A 26,601-nucleotide genomic window follows, 5' to 3' on the forward strand; every position below is an offset into this window, starting at 1 on the left:
TTTAAAATATAAGCAAATGTCAACATGGACATTTTGCCAAGACACTAATCCAAAAGTATTCAACCAATCTGCACATTTTTAAAAGAAATACTCTAAAACAAGATATATGACTGAATTGATAAAAATTGGATCAAGGATGGAAGAATCTTTCAGGAGAACTATTGTAAGGATCTCACTCTACCCTCACCACCAAAAACAAAAAAGCTATGGGAAGTCTTTCACCTCAGCCAGGTGAGTAGAGTTTCAGGACTACTCAGGAAACCTAATGGATCCAGTGACAAATGTCTGACTTCCATATCGAGAAATCTAAATGCCTAAAGATTAACTGGCTGGTGACAAGCCAAATATAAGTTGACTTTGGTCAAAACTCATGTGATTTGGGGCTGGTGTTGTGGTACACGGGGTTAAGCTGTCATTTGGGATGTCTGCATCCATGTTGGAGTGCATTCAAGTCTCATCCATTTCTAATCCAGCTTCCTGCTAGCGTATTCTAGGAGACACTAGATGATGATTCAGGTGCCTTGGTTCCCAATACTCATCTGGGAGATGCAGATGGAATTCTAGGCTCCTGGCTTCAGTCTGGCCCAGTCCTGCATGTTGCTAGAATTTGGGGAATGAACAAAACAGATGGAAGATTTTCTGCCTCCCATCCCTCTGCCTTTCAGATAGATGAAAATAAATAAATATACTTTTTAAAAGAAAGGATATGATTGGGGCTGGTCTGGTATTTGGGGCAGTGGTTAAGATCCAGCTTGGGATATGCACATACCATATCAGAATACCTGGTTTGAGTCCTGGCTCCAATTTTGAGCCAGTTTCCTGCTAACGCATATCCTGGGAGGCAGCAGGTACTGACCCAAGTAGTTGGGTTCTGCCACCCATGTGGGAGATATGAATTAGTTCTAGGCTCTGGCTTCAGCCTGGTCCAAACCTGGCTATTACATTTGGGGAGTGAATCAGTTAATGGGAGATACCGGTCTGTCTCTAGTTCCCTCTCTGCCTTTCAATTCAATAAAATAAATGTCAAAAGATGTCATTAAATATTGTGAAATTGAATTTTATGAGACAATTTTATTTTTAAGTTAATTGAGAGATAAGAAGGGAGAGAGGGATTGAGGGGGGCGGGACGAGGAGGGAGGAAGAGAGAAATCTCCCATCTAATGGTTTATTAACCAAACGCCTGCAACATCAGAGTCTGGATCAGGCCAGAGATAGGAGCCAGGAATTCAACCCAGATCTCTCACATGTGTGGCAGGCACCCAAGTACTTGAGCCTCACCTCCTGCTTCCCAGGGTGTACATTATCAGGAAGTTGGAATCAGGAAAAGAGCTGACAACAGGCACTCTGATAAGGGATTCAGGTATCTTAATCAGTGTCTCATCCTGTATGCAGAAATTTATCCCTGATGGCATTGTTTTTGATCCATGAGTAAGACTGTGTGAATGGTCGATAAAATCTCATTGGGGGGAAACTTGAGGTGAAATAGAAGATTCTCAATGTTCGCAAAATGAATAATACAATGAATAATACAATAGTTAGTAATTTCTATCTGCAGGAATGCAGTTAAGATATCCCTAAGATAGGGACTGGTCTCCTGAACTTGAGTTTTGTTCCTACAGAGCTGGCCACTGGGGTTATCTCTACATTATCTCTAAATTAATTTCTCTCTCCAACTAAATTTTAGGTCCACTGTCTCCTTTCACATTCCTCACCCTGGAACTTTCTCAGCACTGTGTGGACAACCACACAAAATGGCACTGCAGGAGCCTAGAGGTAGGGTTCATTTGGATTATACAAAAGAGTTCCCAACTTTATGCTGGTGAAGAAGCAATACACATTTGTAGAAACCATATTTGGAATGTTGAATTTGATCTATTCCCAGGCTAGTGATATGTGATTTGATCCCCTCTCCCCATGCCAAATAGCAGCAGGATAAACAGCATCCCAGTAAGATTGACTGTGATGGTCAACAACTGATATTCTAAGGTGTACAGTGTTGCTATCTAGGATTTTGGATAGATTAGGTCTATTCGATGCATTTTTGACATAACAGTATTTTCAACTTAAGAAGGGTTTATCAGGATCAAATCCCATCCACAAACTGGAGTTTTCCTATAAAGCAGTTTACGTTTTCTCCCCCTAATATCTGAACACTGCTCTCCTACATAATTGCATTAGGGCACTCCTTGAAAGGTAGGAATGAAGAGAAAATGGGAGGGAGAGAGGGAAGAGAGGAAGAAAATATCATTATATTCTTAGAATTCTATCTACAAGCTGGCGCTGCGGCTCACTAGGCTAATCCTCCACCTTGCGGCGCCGGCACACCGGGTTCTAGTCCCGGTCGGGGCACCGGATTCTGTCCCGGTTGCGCCTCTTCCAGGCCAGCTCTCTGCTGTGGCCAGGGAGGGCAGTGGAGGATGGCCCAAGTGCTTGGGCCCTGCACCCCACGGGAAACCAGGATAAGCACCTGGCTTCTGCCATCAGATCAGCGCGGTGGGCAGCCGCAGCGCGCCGGCCGCAGCGGCCATTGGAGGGTGAACCAACGGCAAAAGGAAGACCTTTCTCTCTGTCTTTCTCTCACTGTCCACTCTGCCTGTCAAAAAAAAAAAAAAAAAAAAAAAAAAAAGAATTCTATCTACAAACTATATTGAAAATGTTAAAAACTAATTTAAAAACAAAATGATAAGATAGAATGAAAAGGCAAATAAATAAATAAATGAATAAAGTCACATCTATTCCTTATCACTGTAACTAAAATGGTGCTTTGACCTTTTTTGCTTTAAATCACTGACACTGGACATTGTATTTTCTTACTCGGTCACTGTCTGTCTCCCCAGTATTTTGTAAACTTCATGAAGGTAGAAAAATGTTTTTGTCCACTGCTCTATCAGATGACTAGACAGGATCTGGCTTATAGGAAGTGCTCAAAATATGCCTACTGATTAAATTCATGAATGTCTTCCCACATGTCTTCCCTTCAAGCTCCTGCTCATGTCATCCCGTTGCAAACTCGTCTTCAAGAGACTCGGCCCTCCATAATTCTTTGAGTTGCTGCAGCACTCATCATCTGTCCCATTTGTTTGGCACTATTTAACCCTCAAAAGGAAATTATAAATCATTTTAAGATATGAAATACATAGGTGAGTTTCACCTATGTATTTATTTCATTGTCACATGAAATTCTGGCAACTGCTCCACAACTATAAATGTATCTGGAGGAAGGATCTACTAATTATCAGTTTATTCCAGCCCAGTTGTGTTTGACAAAATGGAAAAGAATCCTTTTCTATTCTAGGATGCTCTTCAGTCCTTATGCTTGGAAGCGTCCATTTAAATTTCCTATTAAATAGTAGAATAGATGATGTGTGGAGCTGTTTGGAATCCGAAAAGGCATTCAGTTAGGACTAAAAAAAAAAAAAATCACTCAAAAAGTCAATGTAAAGATTCTCTAGACAGAGTGAGGATGAGGTGAGATGACAGAAACAGACACTGACTTGGTCAATAGCAAAGACTGCTTCAAAAATGGGGCAAAGCTGACGTGTTTCAGGAAAATCTTCAAAGGGTTTACAACTTTTCAGAGTAAGAACTATTTTTTTTTTTTTAAATTTGGTGTGAGTGGGAATGGGGATGGAAGGTGGGTAATGAAAGAAGGTAAGGAATAATAAATTGGAATTTTGTTATTGTATGGAGCAAAAAATGATTTCAAAAATAAAATCTTACTGTGAAATAATTCGAAGATATATTTTACAGAATCTCTTTCAAAACACAAGGTCGTAAGAAATACAGATATTATCTATTCATAGGTCACAAGGTGTTGGATAAATTGAAAAACTGAGTTAAAATTTTTACATTATTGATTCCATATAGGGAAGCAACAATAAACAAACTTAGCAATCTCTGTTTCAAGGATTCCTCTGCTTTTGTTTATTTCTCTGATCCAAACAGCAGGATTATGAAAATTAAAGATTTAGTTGATTAGGTATATGGGCTTGATAACGATTCACCAGATCTCAGTGCCCACAGGCTCTGAAGCCTTCATTTCACATTGCTTTGAAAAACAAAATTGATCTTTCTGTAGTCCAGATTCACGAACACACTGTGGCCCTCTCTAAAATCATTTTGGTAATTTACTTCTATGACTTACTCATTCCCTTAGAACTTTTTCTTACATAATGTACAGATCTAAGGATAATTTTTAAAGGGTCCCAATCTGTCCATACTTTTATTTAAAAAACCAGAGAGGATAGCATTCCCACTGAAGACTTGTCAAAATGTTTGTGGTACTGACACTAAAATCTACACAATTAATTTCTAAAGTAGCTCATCAGTTGTAAATTGTATATTTAAGAATTAATTTATTAAATCTAAGTGTTAACTCAGCCAAACAAATATTGACATGATGTATCATCACAATATGCTCTCAATAACAGCTTTTACATTGCTAACGAGTTTTGCCAGAAAATCAGAGATTTATGCCAAAAACTGACTCTCAATTGTCTGCCAAACTTGGCCAGTGTTTTGCATCCAGTGACAAAATTAAAATACCCTCTATATAGCAAAGCAGATAATACAGCCATAAACCTGCCTGTCAAATCCCTATGTTGCTACAGATGTTCATATTTACTGGCAGGGAGCACATATGTGTAAATGTGTATGTAGATTGCTGACTGTTACATTTTTTTCAAGCAAAGTGAGATCACAGAAATATTCAATAGTAATCTATGTGGCCACTTCCAGTAGCATTTTATTTTTAAAAAATATTTCAATATGATTCCAGGAAAAAATGATGGCAAAGATGTAACAATATAGATTTAAAATCACAATGATGTAGGAGCTAATCATGTAAGCATGGACACATGAAACTAAGTATCAGCGTCTCTCACAGTAAGGATATTAACACTGCCACTTTGTGAAGAGACTGAACAGTGTATGCAAAGTCCCTGGCAATCTGTACCTCACCCATAAATAAAAAGGGCTGGATATACGTTTCCACATCTGGGACTAACCCACTGGGTAACTTTGCTGTTTCTGAAGTATGTCATTTCAGGGAGTCTAACAAAATGGAATTAGTCTTAATTGTACTTAATCTCTAGTTTTACTACTATGTGGTACGCAGCTAATAATATTTATTAAAATGGGATTTTTTCACTTTTCAAAAAAAGTTTAGTTCATTACTGAGACAGAAATTTCCAGCTACAAAATGAAGTTGCTTTGCTGTGTATGGGACACAAGCTATTCTAATTTTCAAAGTATTCTTTCCCTTATGTAGGCTTTCAGTTATAAAGTACATACTATTTATTATGGATAGGACAATTTGGAAGCCCAGTCTCAAGTCATGATCTTAAACTTTCATAAAATTTATAATTTGAATTCTGTATTTAATCATTGTTATCATAGAGAAAGGTACAAAACATAATGTTTGCTTAGACAGTTAAATACCTGACTCTACCTGGGAGGAATGAGGAACTGATTAATGACATTAAATATAAGTCCCAGGTTTTCATGCCTGAGGAAATACAGGCATGCATATAAGAATATGCACATCAGAAATACCAAATGCTATTTGTAGTTCAGGGCAAATGCTGGATAAATTGAAGCTAAGTGCTATTAAAGATGAGTACCAATCATCTGACAAGATTGTAGAGCCTTGTACATTACAAAAAGCAAAGATTTTTAATCAGGGAGACTTTGACTACTGGAACTACATGATCACTTTCTCACATCAAAAAACTCATTAGAATGACAGTATAAGAAAGGAAATAGAAAGATTACATTTATTGTAATAGTATACAGAAGATGAGGGTTTGGGGCAGCAGAGATAGCTATGAGATTTTTAATTTTGTGGTTGGTTTGATATGACAAAAGAGAAAAGAAAAACAACAAGTAGCAGATATCTGACACAGGCAATCTGGAGGGTGTCAGTAACAGATCAGATTGAATCTTTCAAGAATATTTGAATAGTGGAATTACTTGGTGTAAATAATGATTTATCCATCTCCAGCACTAACAGAAGTTGGCTCCAGAATTTCTCTATTAGAGGGGCCTATGGGCATTGATCTGGTTGGAAAAGTAGGTTACTAGGAAACTAATCATGTAGTTGCATTTACAAGATACATAAAAGGCATATGGCACAGGCATTTGACATAGCACTTAAATCACAACTTTGGAGGCCCACAACAATGTCTGGTTCAAGCCCTGGCTCCTCCACTTCCAATCCAGCTCCCTGCTAATGTGCATCCTGGGAGGCAGCACACAGTAGCTCAAGCTCTTGAATCTCTCCATCCACATGTGAAACTCAGATGAAATCCAAGGTCACTGGCATTGGCTTGCCCAGCCCTATCTGTTGTGGCATTTCGGGAGTGACCCAATGAATGAAGGCTCTGTCTCCATTAGTGACATGAATATATATATACATGTATATATATATATACATTTTATATGAATATACATTTTATATATATATATTTATGTATAAAATAAGCTGACAAAACTGATGAATGCAGACGGACAGTCCCTATTTCCAATTAGCCACACTATGCAACTAGAACCAGTGCCACTGGTTGGTTTACATTTAATCTCCCAGAATTTCATATATACATAAATATATGCTATATAAAGATTTCCTTATTTGAAAGTCAGTTACATAGGGTGGGGAAGGAGAGAATGAGGGAGGGAGGGAGGGAAGGAGAGAAAGAGAGAATCAATCTTTGATCTGCTGGTACACTCTCAGATGGTCGCAATGGCCAGGATTGGGCCAGGCTGAAACCAGGAGCTAAGAGCTTCTTCTTGGTCTCCCATAGGGGTGGCAGGGGCCCAAGCATTTGGGCCATCTTTTAATTTTCTCAGGCCATTAGCAGGGAGCTGGATTGGAAGTAAAGCAGCCACAATTCCAACCAGTGCCCATATGGGATTCCAGTGCTGCAGGTGGTGGTTAACCTGCTACGCCATGCTGTTGGCCCACTCCAGCATTTTATATTTACACCTGGATCCTGGCTTTGGCTAGGCCCAGCTCTGGCTGTTGTGGGCATCAGGGAGTTAACTAGTAGATGGAAGATCTCTCTCCCTGTTTGCTTCTTTGTCACTCTGCCTCAAGTAATTCAATCTTTAAAAACAAACCAATAAATGTCATTGTACTCATTATCAATATACACATACTAAGACTTTTATTTTTAAATTTTTAATTCATTACAGATCTATCTAGTATATTGCAGAAAACAGATACTGAAAAACTCTCCCAGTATGATGTTCAGAGTTCCAAAGTCTAGGAACAAGTTCACATTTCAAATTTTAAACTCTTTAAGCCTCTTCTATAAAATGGAGGTACTTGGCATTGGTGTAAAGAATGAGATGGGTGGAATTATCAAAACATTTGACACAAAGATGTTTTACAAATAAATAGCCTTGAAACAAAAGTATCAGTTAACTTCTATCAATGCTTCTAACTTACAAGTTCAAGATTCCTGGGTTAAAAAAAAAATTGGGAGACAGTTTTAATATCTTAATTTAGAGGTACAGAAGATTAAATAGGCCAGAATTTTCCTCCCACAGGCTTCTTTTGAATAGGTAATTCTAAGAAATAAAACACCTAACAACTGACTCAAAATATAAAAGGTGGCTTTTCATCACTACATTTAGTCAAGTTCCCATTGTACCAGAGTAGAAAATCTACTGTTCAACATTCTAGAACTTGCTTTACTTACTTTAATCTCTTAGACCTCATTCTATTCTTTTACAAACAGAAAAACATTGGGCCTTTTTAATTCTCAAACTGCCTGCAGGGCTGAAATCACTAGAACTGCACTTCATAGATGTCCTTATCCATCATTCCACACTTGATGACCCCGAATAGGAAGGGGCAATTTCCAGAATCCATATTTTTTACACTGTAGTGACTGACAATCACATAGGATGGAGACCCACCAGCTCTGTCAATTACTACAATCCCTTCTTTTTCTAAGCTTTCTGATTTCCCCTCCCCTTTTAACCGCATTTCTTATACACTGGCTCAAAAAATTTGCTATTTAAGAACTCTAATAATAAAATAAGAGTAGACAAGATGGTTTATAACAAAACATATTTTATATTAAGTATAGACCAATAATGCATTTAAACTGAATACTTCAAAATTTCTACACAAAGAATTTACAGATCATATGTATTTAATAACAAAATACTGAGTTGTTTAATAAAATGTCTTTTAATGGCTTACCACATATTTTCAAAGCCAAATAACAAAAATATTAACTAAATGATTTTATGGCACAGGACATTATATATTTATTTAATGTAATATTACAAGTAGATTTTTCACTACAAATATATTGGAAAATACTCAAACTAAAAGTTTCAGGGAAAGGGTATTCACAAATTTGTGGTTAACTGACGCTTGATTTATAAGAAACAAGGACCTTTGAGCATCAGATTTTCTAAAAACTCCCTTTAACATTGGTAGTATACCTCAGCAAAGTTCCCTTTGGTAACTCAGAATCCTACTGTTCAGTTGAGTTTACAAACAAGACTTGGTAAGGTTTTAATCTTAACCATCCATATCACTATTCATAAGATTCTGTTGTATTTTAGTTTTTTTCAAAGAACCAAGGGCCTGAGAGAAGGAAACTAATGAGACCTACTAAGATAAAAATAGATCTTAATTTATGGATTACTCAGCAAGTATTTATTAGAAGCCTACTATATTTCCAGTTCCAAAGAACATGCTTCCCCAGCACGTTCACCATTTAGAATACAGCAGATTCTGAATCACTAGGAGCCTCCATCTTTCAAGATCTGCAGATTCTGAATCGCTCTGGAAGGACAAATAAAATCATTCTTTGGATTGCCCTAAGGGACATGTTGTAATCTGTACATTGACAAGGCCCACACTTTCTCTGCTTTCTCTAATGGCCTTCTGTGTGTGTCTTTGTCAGGTAACTATCCCCTTTCAGATCTTCCCTACATACCTCCTGGAGTTTGTTCTACTCAACTGGCCATTTCTGACAGCTTGCTGTTCCCCTGCACTATTGATCTTTGCTGTTTTCCTCCTTGCCTGAGGGCTTCCCCACTCTCCCTTTCCTGGCTCTTTATTCTGTTGGGTGACTAATTTTAGTGTTTTCTTTGTTAGGCCTTAGGTTAAGTGTAACTCATTAGCATTTCCTTTAACATTGTTGTAGATTTCAGATTTTTGGGCAACATTAGTCCTGAATGCTATTTAGAAACACTATCCTCAATAAGTTTTATTTGAAACTGTATTAAAAGAGATTGATAAAGGAATGCATAACACAGCAAAGGAAGCTTCTATACTGTTGATTCCCATCCCTGCAAAAGGCGGATAATAAAACTATTTGGTGTGGAACATCAACAAACCTAAGTGTTAAAAGATTTTTTTCAGTTCTTTGATATCAAATTGAAATTTATATGACAGGTGAAGTTTTGAAACTTAAAAACAACCTAAATAAGACGTTAAGACAGTTAACTTATCCACTGATGTCTATCACCTTCATCATGAACTACAAATCGTTTAAGATTCAGATTATTTGAGTCTGCAAACCAGATGCTATGGAACAAACTGCCATTTATAATCCATAATCCTTTTATATTTTTAACTCAAACACAAACATTAAGATCAGCGAAATTTAATTTTCCAAATGTTCTCAGAAAAAATTATCAGAAGAATCCTCCAGTTCCAGTTTGATAATCCATTTACTTCAAATGAACTACCTGCTTGTGCTTTGAGGCAACAATCAGACTGACCTTCTATAGTAGTCATAACCTCAATTCCTAAGCATTCCCTCTTCACATCAACATGTAAACAAGGGAGAGAAAAACCACTTTTCATTATTTTTCATGGACTCTTGGTATTTTCACAGTATGTTAAATGCCTGATTTCAATTTTACAACAACACAACATATCAATATTTATTGTGACAGGTATGGATCCAGTGGCAGACATTAACAACTTCCAACACGATCTCTAGGAATAATTCGGAGTTCTGAACCATGCTTTAGAAAAACATTTCCTATACAAACAAACAAAACATAAAGTTAGGTACCTCCAAAAGAACAAGTTACTTAATCCTTTAGCAATAACTGCATTCAGTAAACAAGTATTGAAAAGCTCAAGCATTAGAACCCAAATCCATGCTTTTGAAGTCTTCTTATTCCTATCACGTCCTCATAATTTAACAAATGTTTAAAAATTTTAAATAAGAACAGTCATGAAAATCAGTAAAATCAGCAAGTAACAACATGAATTAATTTAAGCACAATGAAATTCCTAAGACTGAAATAAACAATAAATCTAAATTATCACATGAGACAAAAATATCCCCTGATCAATTCTAGGTCAACTGCTTGCTGACATATTCTTTATAACTTAGGATATGCACACTTCCATTTTTAAATGTAACATAATAGGCCAGCGCCGCGGCTCACTAGGCTAATCCTCCGCCTTGCGGCGCCGGCACACCGGGTTCTAGTCCCGGTTGGGGCTCCAGATTCTGTCCCGGTTGCCCCTCTTCCAGGCCAGCTCTCTGCTGTGGCCAGGAGTGCAGTGGAGGATGGCCCAAGTGCTTGGGCCCTGCACCCCATGGGAGACCAGGATAAGTACCTGGCTCCTGCCATGGGATCAGCGCGGTGCACCGGCCGTGGCGGCCATTGGAGGGTGAACCAACGGCAAAGGAAGACCTTTCTCTCTGTCTTTCTCTCTCACTGTCCACTCTGCCTGTCAAAAAAAAAAAAATAATAATAATAATAATAGGCAAAATTTAAAGTAATAACATAATTTAACTATAAATTTCTATAACAAAACATAACTTTTGTATACTAATTTAAAAGACATCCATATAATAAATTGCCTCACAACTTCCAAAACAAGTTAAATTTAAAAAAATTATGCTCTTAAAACTTTAAGAAACAATATTTTATAATTTTGACTCATTCTTCACTTTTAGTAAGGCTGTTTCATTCAAGGTCTCTAAGGACAGTATAATTTTTTTTTATAATCCAGAAATATTTTAGTATATAGTAACCTAAAAATAAATACTGCTCATGTGTAACTTCAAAATATTACAATTAAATTAAAAGCCCGAAGGAGCATACTTAAAAATATAAAACTACCAAAAGTGCCAAGGAGCATACTTAAAAACATAAAAGTATCAAAAAAGTTTAAGGGGCAAGCAGGCAGCTTAGCACTTAAGATGCTGGTTAGGATGCCTGAATTCCATATTGAAGTAGCTGAGTCCAAAACCCAGCTGTGACTCCTGACTCCAGGTCTCCAGGGAGAAGAAGTGGTAGTTAAATTATTGTGTAACTGTCATCCATGTAGGGGAACTGGATTGAGTTTCTGGTTCCAAGAATGAATTAAATATTCAGTAACAATTGACATATATAGTCCCACCCACACCTTCATGAGTTTTCAAATAGACACTCACCAGCAGTCTGTGCAGGATTTATTCCTATACCATCTAGAAAAGAAGTTGTAAAATCATCTAAGTTATTTCTATAGCTAAAATGGTTTAATAGTAACAAGAAGAGATTTGCCAAAACAGTGCTGCTGTGTATACAGGCACAAGCCGAACAATTTAAATCCCCAAACACGAAAGAGAATCTTCTGGGTAAGTCATCTGTCTGCTGAAATGTGCTGTTACTATGCATTTAGGCACACTGCCAGATTAGACAAAGAGCATTTTTGGTCAATAAAATGATGCTAATAAGTTGTATGGAAGATATATTTTTCATTCTTTTTTTGCTACATATTGTGAAGATGTTTGTCATTTCTTCCAAAAGGCTAAAGTCCCTCATGCATATTCTTGATGATTTCCATATTATTCTGAGGTATAAAACTGTATGACTGAGAGAGATCTCAAAGTCAGTTAGTTCATGTTCCACTGGTACTCAAGTTTCAAACTTTCTGAGGAGTTTTTCATTTACAAACCTAAAACTCACCAGGAAAGCAAGCCAGTTTATTTCTAAACAAACAGTTCAATGTGACAGCATGCAGAATATTTTACAAGAAATTCTGAACTATCTAAGTGACATCACACAACTGCACATTATATCCACTGCTGTTAGTCAAACTTAAAAGCACGTGCAAATTCACCATGTTACTTTATATGCCTGAAGAACAGGTCAATCTTTCCTGCGATCTTTACTCTTCATCTCATTATTGCACTATTTTTCCATAGGACTAGTTGCATTGTATTTAATTATTATCAATATTCAAAGATACTCAGATTTTTTGTCATATACCTAACTGAATAAAATTCTCATTATTGCAAGCCTGTAAGAAACATGTTTCTGTCAGGAAAGAAATGGGAAGGTACACTCCTGCTTAACTTTCTGTATCCTAAAGCATTTACCAGTACAATATTACATGTTTATTAAAAACTTGATAAATAGCTGCTTTCAATAACAAACTGGCATCAAGTGATACAGACAAAAGACAAGAGCACAAAGAAATGTAAAGAGATAATTACGGACAAAAACCCTGACAGATTATTCACATTTGTTGTGTGTTATCATTTATACTGACGTATATTTTTAACTTTTTGTATTCAAGTTAATTTTAATTAATGTGTTTTCTTTCAAACAATTTCTGTAACTCTGAATAAATAGTTTTTTAAACAAAGTTTGACAAATATATCTGCAGCAATTCTGATACACAGGCATTTGCTATTTGATTTTTTCCTTTTTTAATTTTGGCTCCCACATATAAGGGAGAATATGAAGTATCTGTCTTTCTGTGTCCAACTTATGTCATTCAACAAGATGTCCTCCAGTTGTATCCATATTGATGCAAATAGTACACTGTCATTCTTTTTTATAGTTGAATAGTTTGAAAATGAATTCTTACCATTGGTAATAATTGCACTTGTTGCTGCAGGAACTTTAAACTAAAAGAAAAAATACATACATACATAGTTAAGCAAGATGACTAACATCAATTCTATAGTTCAAAAATATGACTTATCTTTTAAGTGACACTATCTGAAAAAGTTCTATTAACTTGCTTTACCTTTAAAGAACACTATACTCTCAACAAAGCATTTGATTTTATTTAGGACATCACTGATTATAAAATATACCTTACTTTACATATTGTACAAAGGGAAAAATACTAACAATCTGTGGCCAAACCATGTCTACTCTTTTAGACAGACATGTCCCTTTCATCAGACACAGTTCTCTTGCATAAAAAAAAATAAGCAATATATATTGCTTAGACAATACCTAAAAGTTTTTGTGTGGCAAATTCCACACAAATTCCACATGGATGCTCGGTTGTATTTAATGGGAGGTGCTACAAAAGATTTTCGGCTAACAATCAAATTCCCTTTAAATGATCTGATGACTTAAATCTCCAAAGGTTACAATACAGTATTACTGTCATTAGGAAATATCAACTGAATTCAGTTAGGAGCAGGTAGTGTCAACTATGCAAGTATGTGACAGCCACATAGCCAATAGTGATAATAAGAATCTTTTGATCTGTTTCAGATATGTTGTAACAAGGTGCTATTTGATTCAATGGATTGTTGCCTAGAACTTGTTGGTAACAAAAGGCACACTCCATCTCTTAATGCCAAAAGCCTAATTTAAACTATGAACTGAAGAATCGAGTTTTAAGTAAAAACTTATCTGTACATAAAACAATCATTTGTTAAGTAGTATACTGCACCTAACAAACAATTTTACTATCAGTATATTTTAAATTTTTTTTTTTAAATTTTAAAAACCTTTAAAATCTAATTAAGTTTAGAAATGTAATGGCGCTGTGGTGCAGCAGGTTAACGCCCTGGTCTGAAGCGCCGGCATCCCATATGGGCACCGGTTCGATACCCGGCGATTCCACTTTCGATCCAGCTCTCTGCTGTGGCCTGGGAAAGCAGTAGAAGATGGCCCAAGTCCTTAGGCCCTTGCACCTGCATGGGAGACCTGAAGAAGCTCCCGGCTCCTTGGATCGGCCCAGCTCCGGCCGTTGCAACTGACTGGGGAGTGAACCTTTGGATGGAAGACCTCTCTCTCTCTGCCTCTCCTCTGTAACTCTTGACTTTCAGATAAATAAAAAAATCTTAAAAAAAAAAAAAATGTAGTATCAGTAAAGTATTACTCAAACACCTATATTAATTATACGCCACCTCAGACTTTCAAACCCAGAATCCCAGAGTTTTTAGTTACAAGTGAAGTCTTGCCATTGGATCTTAACCATTTCAAGATAAGTTACGTACTTTCTTATTCACATCTATGTGGTGGTAATACATTTGATTACTTTAAACACCCAAACAACTGCTCACAGTTCCCTTCAGCACAATATGGAAGCAACTGGTTAGTCTGAAGTTTAGGAAGGAATCACTAATGATGTAAAATACCGTAATTAATCATTATGTCCTTTATCATGAGTAAGTTTTCTCTTAGATAAAAAATATATTTATGTTTTTCAGTTTCTATTTATTTCCTTCTCCATTTTCCATAATTCTTATAATTTAAGATGTTAATAGGTCTACTGTTTTGAAAATTCATTACTTAAAGTAAGTCACATCTTGTGGAATTTCACTATTATTTCTTAAGAGAATTTTACAAGGAATTTAAATACAGACGCTTGGTTTCTCAAGCTAACTTTTATACAAAAGATTTCAGTTTTGTCTTGTGAAAGACCCTGTCTCTGTGGCCTGGAAGTCATACCTCTCTAAAAGTGTAATTCATGATTTTACACTTTTCATGCTACATTAAAACCCTAATCAATATATGTGATTTTGTAAAGTTTATTTTTTACTGCGTGTCTGTTTTCTTCTACTTTTTAAGAAATTTATTTGAAAGGCAGAGAGATGGACAAGCAAAGACAGACGCCCCATCCGCTGATTCACCACCTAAATATTCGCAACATCCAGAGCTGGACCAGACTTATGCCAGAAACCAGTAACTCAATCTGGGTTTCCCATGTAGGTGATAAGGACCCAACCACTTAAGCCATGAACTACTGCCTACCAGTAGTTGACCAGAAAGAAGCTGGAATTGAGAGTGCAGCTAAAAATTTGAACTCAACCATTTCAATATAGGATACAGGCATCCCAACCAGCATCTTAACCATTTGGCTAAACACCTGTCTCAATTTCTTCTACTTTTAATTAGAAGACCAAGACCAAAACAATGCAAATATAAACCAAAACAAAAAATGTACCACAGTAACAAATATTAAGTATAATCTGTATGGATCTACTTCTTAAATCTGGAATCGTGGAAGTGCTATGTCCCAAACCAAGAATATTTCTTGCAAATTATCCGTGCAGCCAAAGACGTGATGATGCCATACTCAGGGGCCAGTGTTGTGGTACACCTGATTAAGTCATGGCTTGTGATACCGGCATTCCATATCAGAAAGCCAGTTCGAGTCCCAGCTTCTCTGCTTCCAATCTACTTTCCTGATAGCATGCCTGGGAAAGCCGTGGAAGTTGGCTCAAGTGCTTGGGCCCCTGCCACCCACGTGGAAGACTCGGACTTGAGTTTCAGGGTGCTTCAGTCTGGTCCAGCCCCAGCTGTTGTAGCCATTTGGGCAGTACAAAGTCTTCCTCTCTTTTCTGTCTCTCCTTTCTATTATGTCATTCAATCTTTAAGAAGAATAAATCTTAAAAAAAAGTGACGATGCCATACTCAGATTTGTGTCCCATCCCATTTTATGGATTCTTTCTGTATAAAGAACACATCAAAATTTTCAGTAAAACTAATTCTACTACTTTGCAGTTTAATTCTGAATTAAATGATAAATGATGGTAGTGCCAACAATGGGCTACATGTACAAACTTATCTAGAGGAGAGGATTACAGGTTAAGCTGGATTTTTACTCATTTAGTTACTTAAGTAAACTACATACTCATTTGCTTATTAAAGTTATTTTTCTTTACCTATTAATTTTCTATAGATTCCGAACCAAAGCATTTGAATTTGGGTTACTCTACTTCTAGCACTTTCAACTTCACTCCAAAATTATTTTTACACAAAATCACTTAATCATACAAGAAGAGCAAGCATTAACTACTCCAATTTTACAGATTAAGAAACTGGGAGAGAATTTATAGTATCTGCCCCACATCATGTAATATAGTGAATTAATGAAACAACTAAAACAGGAACACTAAGTCTCCCAAACTACATTTTGGTGACATTTCTACATATAAAGCTAGTCTTCCAAGTGCAATGATAATAACTTGCTTTATGGAGGCTCTGGTAATTTTGAATGGAAAAGTTTTTTATTTCTTTTTTTTAATTTAAGATTTATTTATTTATTTGAAAGTCTGAGTTAGAGAGGGAGAGAAGAGACAGAGATCTTCGACTGGTTTACTTCCCATACGGCTGCAATGGCAGGGCTGAGCCAGGCCAAAGGCAAGAGCTTCATCTGGGTCTCCCACATGGTTGGCCGGAGCCCAAACAGCTGGGCCATCCTCCATCACTTTTCCTAGGGAATTAGCAGGGAGCTGGTTTGGAAGCAAGGCAGCCAGAACATGAACTAATGCCCACGTGGGAAGCTAGTGTTGTAGGAGGCAGCTTTATACCTTTTACCCACTATACCACAATGCTGCCCATGAAAAATTTTATTTTTTGAAACCAAAAAGTCAAATATGCTTCTAAAAACTGGACATTTCAAAATAACAAATGTTATTGCTCATACAGAAAACGTGAAAAGTATGATAAAGATTAAAACAAAAAACAAAAAACTGTAATTCCAGAATCAAAATGGAAAAAACAGAAGCATGTAGACTATAGTGTGATATAATGTTGCTTTTTAAAAATAATTTACTCATCAATGGTACCTTTTGAATTTCAAGAAACAAACTTTTCAATGATTGCTTAAACAATGTCAACTTGCTTATTATTCAAATATTTGAAATTAAATCTCAACTCATTTTAATTATAACTTTTTGATACCATAAACCCATGAAGTAACATATACAAATAATAAAAATTTTAAAAACACATTGTAAATATTACATAAAGGTTGTTCCAATTTCCCTACTTACTTCTTCTGCTGCAAACTTTAACACTGCTGTGAAAGGAGTACTTTCAGGAACACTGAGTCTGGAAGAAAAATTAAAAGAATTTTTTAATAGTTGATTTTTTTTATTTTTAAAATTTTTAGCTTTTCACTGCTTCAATACTGTTCATAAATACAATTCTATGAATACAAAGATACTCCCTTCCTCCTTCAGATGATTTCTTTTTTTAAAAAAGCCCCTTTACTTCTTTCTACTGCTAATGCAGCCAACCTGGATAAAGCTGTCATGAGCATCAAAGTTCACTAGTCTTATTATACATTGCATTTATTAACTCTTAAGGAAAAAAAACAGAAAATACATAAAAATAATAAAAGTCTTTTTGAATTAGTACCCAGAGTTCCACTTAAAAATTATCAATTTCTTTAGCTGTCAAGTTATATATTTTTAACACTTTGACACAAGTAAGTCTAATGATGGGTTTATTCTTATTTCTACAGATGCATTTCAAAACTCTGAATATCTCATTGTCCTCAGTCCAAGTTGGTGCCTCCTATTTAAGCCCCTTTGCACCTGATGCAGTAATACTATGATTTTCATTCTAAATAGTTAATAACTGGGAAGCATCATTTTTGATGAACCTTACAAAACTGATTACGTTTATTACAGCAAAATGCCAACAATGAAGTCACCTTTCTAACTTTTTCACTAACACTTGATAAAGGTCTTTTTATAATCTGAAATAATATTCTAGAGAGGTATGTACGATTTTGCTAACTGACATATATAACGAGAAGTATAATAAAGATCCTGATTTAAAAAACCAAATTTTGAGTCCAAGAGTCAATGTATATGAATATTCCAATTGAAAAATTACCAACTGACATTATGCCTTAAGAAAAAAAAGTAAAAGAAAAATTTTTTAAAAGCTGATAAAAATTCCTAACATAAAATAAATTATGGTGAATAACATTAGAAAGTAGGTAAGTGGGGCTGGCGCTGTGGCATAGAGGGTTAAGGTGCCACCTGCAGTGGCAGCTGCTCCACTTCTGATCCAGCTCTGCCATGGCCTGGGAAAGCAGTGGGAAGATGGCCCAAGTGCTTGGGCCCCTGCGCCCGTGTTGGAGACCTGGAAGAAGCTCCTGGCACCTAGCTTCAAATCAGCCCAGCTCCAGCCACTGCAGCCATTTGGGGAGTGAACCAGCAGATGAAGGATCTCTCTCTCTCTCTCTCTCTCTGCCTCTCTGTAACTCTGCCTTTCAAATAAATAAATCTTTAAAAAAAAAAAAAAAGCAAATAATCTTTCAAGGCAGGGAAAAAGACTAACAAGCTAACATTTCTCTTTTAAACATTTCTATGTCATCACAATATTATTTTTTAATTTTTTCATCCCAGGTTCCTCATTTAGTCTAAAGATCTTTAAATATAAGAGCCATCACACCTGCCACAGCATAGTATATACCCTTTAGTAAGGGAAATGTGAATAGATTTCTTGGCTGTCCTCATTTCATTCCTCAAAACTATTGCTAAAAAATGGGAATGGCTATGTTTTCCCTTTTTTCCCTTTTCTTGGAGGAATAGAGATAAAAATAAAATTCTAAAGGATCATTTGTTTAAAATATATCTAATAAATTGGTAATATGATAGCTTACAAAGTAGGCAACAGTATTTTGCATGTATTTTTGCAGTACACCTGTAGCTGATAACCTGAGACTTTTTCTTTAAAGATTTATTTATTTGAAAGGCAGAATTATAGAGAGAAAAGGAGAGAGAGAGAGAGAGAGAGAGAGAGAGAGAGAGAGAGAGAGGGAGGGAGGGAGGGAGGGAGGGAGGAGGAGGGAGAGGGAAAAATATCTTCCATCTGCTGAATCACTCCCCAAATAGCTACAACCACCCAGGCTAGGCCAGGCCAAAGTCAGGAGTCAGGAGCTTCTTCTGGGTCTCGTACGTGGGTGCAGGGGCCCAAGTACTAGGCTATCTTCAGCTGCTTTCCCAGGCATATTAATAGGGAGCTAGATCGGAAGTGGAACAGCCTGGACCCATATGGGATGCTGGCACTGTAGGCAAAGGCTTAACCAGCAGAGTACAGAGCAGACCCCTAGAGGGGTCACATTCTTAAAACTCTGCTTCAAAGGGATAAACTTCCAAAATCTGAGGGTTTCAATTCACTTTCAAATTAGAGCCATGGAAATATTCTTGCACTGTATCTGAAAGTCATACTGCTGTTCGGTAACCAAAGTTTCCACCTATATATTATATTGGTAAGACTGTCCACAGATAAATTAATAACACATAAAATGAAAACATAATTTAATGCATGTTCCAAGTAGAAGAAAATTACAGAGAAACTAAGAGTCACTGTGACTCCATATACCTTACCTAGATTTGAAGGTGCTGTTTGCAACTCAACAGTACTAAATAAAATTGGCACTAAATTATACTTATATTTTGAAAAAAAAAAGGAAATGGTAATTTAAGTTTTAAAGCAAATTACTGAAATTTTTCTTTTAATAACTATCTTATATAAACAAAATATTCATAAAAGTTGGTAAGTGTACAAAGACTAAGCACAAGGATTCTAACGTTAACTAAAGAATGGTGAGATTAACTCCCGGCACAACTAGAGAAATCTTCTCAAAACTAATTTTGGTTATAAAAGGACATTGTTAAGAAGTAGTAGTCACTAGACTGCATTCCAAGCACTGAAAGCATACCAGTAAAGGCAGCAAGAATTAAAATGGCTAGCTTGTTAATTTCAGAATGGGAAATGGGAAGGCTGAAACTTTAAGTGATGTTTGTAATAAGGAGAGAATAAAATGTGGAAAATAAACCTGGAGAAAAGATGCAAATCAGAGTAAAACATCTAAACACATTTTAATTCATCCTGTATTCAAAAGAATTTTAAGACACTACTTACTTACTTGTGGGAAAGACAATGAGAGGCTGTGGGAAGAGGGTTAAAGACCCAAGCCTCCCACATGGGTACAGGTTGAGTCCAGGTTCAAGTCCTGGCTATTCCACTTCTGACTGGCTCTCTGCTACGGCCTGGGAAAGCACCAGAAGATGGCCCAAGTGCTTGGGTCCCTGCACCCACAAGGGAGACCCGGAAGAAGCTCCAGGCTTCAGATCAGCTCAACTATAGCATTTGCAGTCATTTGAGGAGTGAACCAGCGGATGGAAGACCTCTCTCTCTGACTCTACCTCTCTCTGTAACTCTTTCAAATAAATAACATAATTCTTAAGGAAAAAAAAAAAAAGACAGACAATGAGGGGGTGTGAAGATGGCAAGAGGGAAGAGAAAAGAGAGGGGAAATCTCATCTGCTGGTTCATTCTCCAAACATCCACAATACCCGGGCTAGGCCAGGCCCAAGCCAGGAGCTAAGAACTCAATTCAGGGGCCGGCGCTGTGGCGCACTGGGTTAAAGCCCTGGCCTGAAGAGTCGGCATCTCATATGGGCGCCAGTTGGAGTCCTAGCTGCTCCACTTCTGATCCAGCTCTTTGCTATGGCCTGGGAAAGCAGTAAAAGACAGACCAAGTCCTTGGGCCTCTGCACCTATGTGGCAACCCCGGAAGAAGCTACTGGCTCCTTGCTTCAGATCGGTGCGGCTCTCGCCGTTGTGGCCATCTGGGGACAGAACCAGCAGATGGAAGACCTCTCTCTCTCTCTGCCCCTTTGTAACTTTTTCCTTCTGATATCTTGAAGGTAAGGAAATGAATTGTGGAGCTCAAAAAAGAGATTAAAAAAAAACTCTTGGGGCAGATATTTGACACAGTGGTTTACCAAGCCACTTAGTTTTCTGACATTCCATGTCTGAGTGCCTGGGTTCAAGTTCAGGCTCTGCTTCCAATTCTAGTTTTCTGCTAATACGCACGCTGGAAGGTAGCCATGACGGCTTAAGTACTTGGGTCATTGCTACCCATGGGAGGGACCTGGACTGAATTCTGGGCTCCTGGCTTCAGCTTGGCCCAGTTGTGGCTATTATGGGCACAAGGAGAGTGAACCAGCAGATGGCAGGTCTTTTCTGTCTCTGTCTCTCCACTTTTCAAATAAAATGAAAAAATCAGAAATTTTCAAAATTACATTTTAGGTACATTTAGGTATTACCGGAACTCATAACGTTCCAGGCTGCTATCATGAAAACTTGACATAAAAAGTAAACATACTCATTTGGAGGGATGGGATGTTGCATGTGTCATGAATGGCAGTTCACGGGAAAGACGGCAGCAGTTACCAGTACAGGTCGACAGCCCCAGGACTAATTATATCAACTGCACAATATCCTACTTCAGTCCAGTTCTTTGCTACATTTCCTGGGTCTTCCGGCTGCAACCATCTCAAGAATGTTTACTGAAAATCAAAGGATGGTCCAGGTAAGCACCTGGGTCGAAGCTCTGTTAACCATTCATCCAACTGCAGCAGGGTAACAATTCCCAGGGATGATCTCTATTTCCTCATTTCCCATTTCCTCTAAACATTCCTATGACATCTCTGCATAGGAAGTGTATAGCTGGAGGCTTAGGACTTTCTGACACCAATTGTCGAGTCACAAAAATCAGAAACCTAAGAGTCGTTCAAGAAAGTTCAGAGTCTGGACCGGGGAACTTGTTCTAACAGCTGGTCAGAGTGGCGAAACGCCTTTATCACCAGCAGACAGTCTGTTTAAAAATCCCAGAAAACCGCCACTGCCCTGTCCACACGTCCCTCCCGTTTAACCGGCTGGGACCACCCTCAGCCCAGCCCAGTACTGCCCAGCCCTAAGAGGCCCGCGGCGGCGGAGCTACTCACACTTTGTATGGCAGCCGCGGGTCCGACGTCAGCGTGATCTTAAAGGACACTTTCGACCTGAGGAAGACAGCAAGAGAGAGTCAGGGTCGGGCCGCGGGATTACGCACTGAGGCGGCCGGTAGGCCAACACTTACATGGTAGAGCAGGTCGGCACCGACACTCCACGCCAACCCCGCCAGGAAGCCCCACTTCCGCAGCTGTGCGGAACGCTGCCCCGCCCCGCCCAGCTCCACGTTTCCCTCGGCGAACTGGGGACCTCCGCCGCTGCAGCTGTCTAAGGATCTGCCTGAAAGTTGGCCCCAGATGCTCATGCTGGGCAGGGACTCCGAGTTACAAATAGCTAGTACGTTAGCACATAATCTCTTAGGAGAAAGTATGGATCTCATCAAATGGATACGTTTCCAGACTCAGTAACTTTCAGCTGTATTTATAATCAGGCAGATCAAACATGGGCATAGACACCAGTGCGCTAGGTTCCGGCAGGCAGGTTGGGGCGGAAGTAAGGGTGTGGGGTTGACGGAAGAAGAGTAAGATGGAGCTGGGGGCGTGACTGGGGACGGAAACTGGGCGGGCGGTGGGCGGGGCGTAAAGTAGGCGCTCCATAGTTGCTATGGCAACCTGCGCGTCTGAACGTTGTGTTAATGCCCAGGAAGCTGAGGTCTTAACCCCTTTTAGAGTTAGATTTTTTTCTGCCTTTCTAACAGCCCAGTCCTGTATGTCTCTTCTTATGGTCTTCGTAATTTTTCTCTTCCTTTGCTGACTGTTTAATTTCAGTGGATGAGAGAGCTACTTGCTAAGACTTGTGCTGGAGGTTGTGAGAAAAACCGATCACTGCGCCTGAGTGACTTGGCATCTAGTTGGAAATACTGCACAAGGGATTTGTTATGTGGTGTCGTAGGATTAAACCAGGGCGCGAGGTTGCCAATTACCATTCACGTTTGTTCCATTTAACAAGATTTTGAACCCGTTCTGTGTGCCAAGCACCAGGCTAACCTCTGAGGATCCCAACACGAGCGGCCCAGAAGGTACCAATTCCCTGGGCTATCACAGACGTTCTCATGTGTTGAAAGAAGACTGTCTTATAGGCTCTACTAGAAACCTGAACATTTATTCTCATTTTGAAAACAAACGTCCCTGTCTCAATGTCTGCAATGTCCTTTCAAAGAAATTTGCAATGAATAGACAAGCAGGAAACAGGCATTAAGAGAGAAATCTAGTTAATCTTTACAATAGGTGTTATGGCGGGCGCCGCGGCTTAATAGGCTAATCCTCTGCCTGCGGCGCCAGCACACTGGGTTCTAGTCTCGGTCGGGGCGCCGGATTCTGTCCCGGTTGCTCCTCTTCCAGTCCAGCTCTCTGCTGTGGCCCGGAAGTGCAGTGGAGGATGCCCCAAGTCCTTGGGCCCTGCACCCGCATGGGAGACCAGGAGAAGCACCTGGCTCCTGGCTTCGGATCTGAGCGGTGCACCGGCCGCAGCGGCCATTGGGGAGTGAACCAACGGAACAGGAAGACCTTTCTGTGAAAAAAAAAAAAGGAGAATAGATGTTGTTTTTAAAGATTTATTTATTTATTTATTTGAAAGCCACAGATACAGAGAGGAGATACAGAGAGGGGAGAGAGAGATACAGGGAGGAGAGAGAGAGAATCTTCCATTCACTGGTTCACTCCCCAGATGGCCATGATGGCCAGGGCTGGGCCAGGCCGCAGCCAGGAGCTAGGCGCTCCTTCCAGGTCTCCCACTTTGGTGCAGGGGCCCAGCCATCTTCTGCTGCTTTCCCAGGCGCATAAGCAGGGAGCCGGATTGGAAGTGGCACAGCAGGAACTTGAACTGGTGGCCATAATGAATGCAGGCACTACAAGCAAAAGCTTAGCCCTCTATGCCACAGCAGCAGCCCCTATGTGTTAGGGAAGATCCTAAATATCATGTGATCTTTGCTATAATTTTGGAATAGACTGATCATCTATGGCTAGAGTCCCTCTATGGGGAGTCTAGATTCTGACAGCAGGAAGGTAAGAATCCAATACTATCATGACAGTCTTTGTTTTCACATTCTAAAATGTATGTTCTGCTATGTATAGATATAAGCAAATATTGATTGACAGATTTGGGTATCAGTAATTGTAGCTTTCATAGCTGAATTATACAATTAGTGGGGATGACTAAGATTTTTCACAATTGCAATAATGATTAAAAACCACTGTGTCTACCTCATGTCAGCTAGCCAAATAAAAATGAAGAGATTAGTGTAGGTGTTTACAGTCTGTTTCTAAGACTACACATTGTCTATTTTTAAAGAAAATTAACATCCCACTATTTTTTAAAGGTTTATTTATGTGAAAGTCAGAGTTACATAGAGAGAAAAGGAGAGGCAGAGAGAGGTAGAAACAGAGAGATCTTCCATCTACTGGTTCACTCCCCAGATGACTGCAAGGACCAGAACTGCGCTGAACCGAAGCCAGGAGCCAGGAGCTTCCTCCAGGTCTCCCACGAGGGTGCAGGGGCCCAAGGGCTTGGGCCATCTTCTACTACTGCTTTCCTAGGCCACAGCAGAGAGCTGGATCAGAAGTGGAACAGCCAGGTCTCAAACCAGCGCCCATATGGGATGCCAGTACCACAGGCAGCGGCTTAACCAGTTATGCCACAGCGCTGGCCCCAACATCCCACTAGTTATAGTTCTGCTGATGTATATAAATATGTGGTAAAATTCTAAAGAGAAAAATATATTCTAGCAGGATTTTTGTTGTATGTATAAAAAGTGGCAAAGACAGGACTCATCACAAAACAGTATGATTCTAGTCCTCAGATTCTGTTGCCTATTCAGGAAAAAAACTTTGACAACATAATATATGACAACAACAATGATAAACATTGACTTATCAAATACATCAAAAGTACTTAACTATTCCTAAATGTTTAGAATTTTTTTCCATCTCATTCCCTCTACTCCTTTTCTTATATTGTTTCCTCTAACTAATAGCATAATTTCTAAAGACTCTTGATTTTTTTTCCTTGAGGTAAGAGAAACAACAGGCCGGTGCCCTGGCTCACTAGGCTAATCCTCCGCCTTGTGGCGCCGGCACACCGGGTTCTAGTCCCGGTCGGGGCGCCGGATTCTGTCCCGGTTGCCCCTCTTCCAGGCCAGCTCTCTGCTGTGGCCAGGGAGTGCAGTGGAGGATGGCCCAAGTGCTTGGGCCCTGCACCCCATGGGAGACCAGGATAAGTACCTGGCTCCTGCCATTGGATCAGTGCGGTGCGCCAGCCGCGGCGGCCATTGGAGGGTGAACCAACAGCAAAAGGAAGACCTTTCTCTCTGTCTCTCTCTCTCACTGTCCACTCTGCCTGTCAAAAAAAAAAAAAAAATTAAAAAAAGAGAGAAACAACAAGATTCCTTTATACTTAATATTTTAGCTTTTTAAATGTTTGCTAAAGCATTTGCCACTGGAAATTTTATTGCAAAAGAAAGATCTTCTAATTTATTGAAAAGTTAAAGTGCTAAAGTATATTTAATGACTGTAAACAAAAGTCTGCAGCAAATTTTAGGAGGTAAATGGCTAATGTAACATTTTAAGACAACAAACAGTGTAAGTGGCCTAATGTGTTTTGGAAGAAATGTAATTAGTATCACATAGAGGCAGAGATGGTTATAGAAATGCATGGTGTGACCATGCTAGAATTCATTAAGTGTCAGTGAAACATTCCAACATTCCATTTGTAAAAGCATACAGTTTCCATTAATTGAAAGGGATCAAAAGAAAATTAAAATTATATAAGTATTGAAAAAATTTCCTTATATGATCATAAAAATTCAGCTTTAATGAAATAGAAAATATGTCGAATTTGATGCCACAAAAACCAAAATCTTTCTTTCTAGTTTTTCACCCTAATTTGACCACAATTATGATTGTGAATTAAAACATCTGATAGTCTAATTTTGTAATTCCAGAATGCTTACACTGGGATAAATGTTCTATGCCAAATACTTTATTTTGCTGGGTAGAAATTATAGCATGTTAACTTAATAATAAATGTATATTTTATAGTAGCTTAATTGGGTTACTTAATTCTATTCCCTTCTACGCTCACAATCCACTAAAGGCATTGGTATCATTGGGGTGGTGATAATGGCTCAAAATTCATAAAGATTTATTTTGTGTTAGGCATTATGTTAACTTTTTTTTTTTTTTTTTTGACAGGCAGAGTGGATAGTGAGAGAGAGAGACAGAGAGAAAGGTCTTCCTTTACCATTGGTTCACCCTCCAATGGCCGCTGCGACTGCACTGATCTGAAGCCAGGAGCCAGGTGCTTCTCCTGGTCTCCCATGGGGTGCAGGGCCCAAGCACTTGGGCCATCCTCCACTGCACTCCCTGGCCACAGCAGAGAGCTGGCCTGGAAGAGGGGCAACTGGGACAGAATCCGGCGCCCCGACCGGGACTAGAACCCTGTGTGCTGGCGCCACAGGCAGAGGATTAGCCTATTGAGCTGTGGCGCCGGCGTTAATCCCTTTCTATAAGTGAAATCACAAAGTACAAACCTTAAGCTAGGATTTACCTTGGCTATAAATTATAATGCCATGATGAAAAGATGTATGTAAGACAGATGATCAATTGACAGAAATATTTGGGAATATTTAAATACTCTGTTCATCTTCAAGATAAGGAAAATGGTTAGGGGCGATTCACATATCTGTGAGCCCAAGAGAACATGAAATCCAAGTGAGACTGGAGCCAGCCTACAGCAAGCAAATCTATATCCTGTGTGGACAAATTCATTGCTTTAGCTTTTCCCAGATCATGAATGCATCTGAGTCTGAAAAACCATATGGAAACTGTCCTA

The 26,601-nt window shown here is 38.7% G+C and overlaps 1 protein-coding gene across 3 annotated transcripts; it reads right to left on the reverse strand.

The window, feature by feature from the left end:
- Positions 1–8,060: 8,060 nt before the first annotated feature.
- Positions 8,061–22,263, reverse strand: UFM1 (ubiquitin fold modifier 1). 3 transcript variants are annotated; one of them, XM_070048962.1, is made up of 7 exons: positions 22,230–22,263; positions 21,768–21,824; positions 21,146–21,329; positions 17,007–17,064; positions 12,848–12,887; positions 11,427–11,459; positions 8,061–10,013 (listed from the first exon to the last, which is right to left on the reverse strand). In XM_070048962.1, exons 3-7 carry the CDS (start codon positions 21,169–21,171, stop codon positions 9,946–9,948), a joined length of 225 nt encoding a protein of 74 aa, XP_069905063.1. In that variant the 5' UTR covers positions 21,172–21,329; positions 21,768–21,824; positions 22,230–22,263; the 3' UTR covers positions 8,061–9,945. The 3 variants fall into 3 exon arrangements, with proteins under 3 accessions (XP_069905063.1, XP_017206107.1, XP_002721146.1); XM_017350618.3 differs by lacking the exon at positions 22,230–22,263 and adding an exon at positions 21,902–21,983; XM_002721100.5 differs by lacking the exons at positions 21,146–21,329; positions 22,230–22,263 and adding an exon at positions 21,902–22,011.
- Positions 22,264–26,601: the final 4,338 nt, after the last annotated feature.

This window comes from Oryctolagus cuniculus, chromosome 9 (assembly GCF_964237555.1).
Source record: "Oryctolagus cuniculus chromosome 9, mOryCun1.1, whole genome shotgun sequence".
NCBI lineage: Eukaryota > Metazoa > Chordata > Mammalia > Lagomorpha > Leporidae > Oryctolagus > Oryctolagus cuniculus.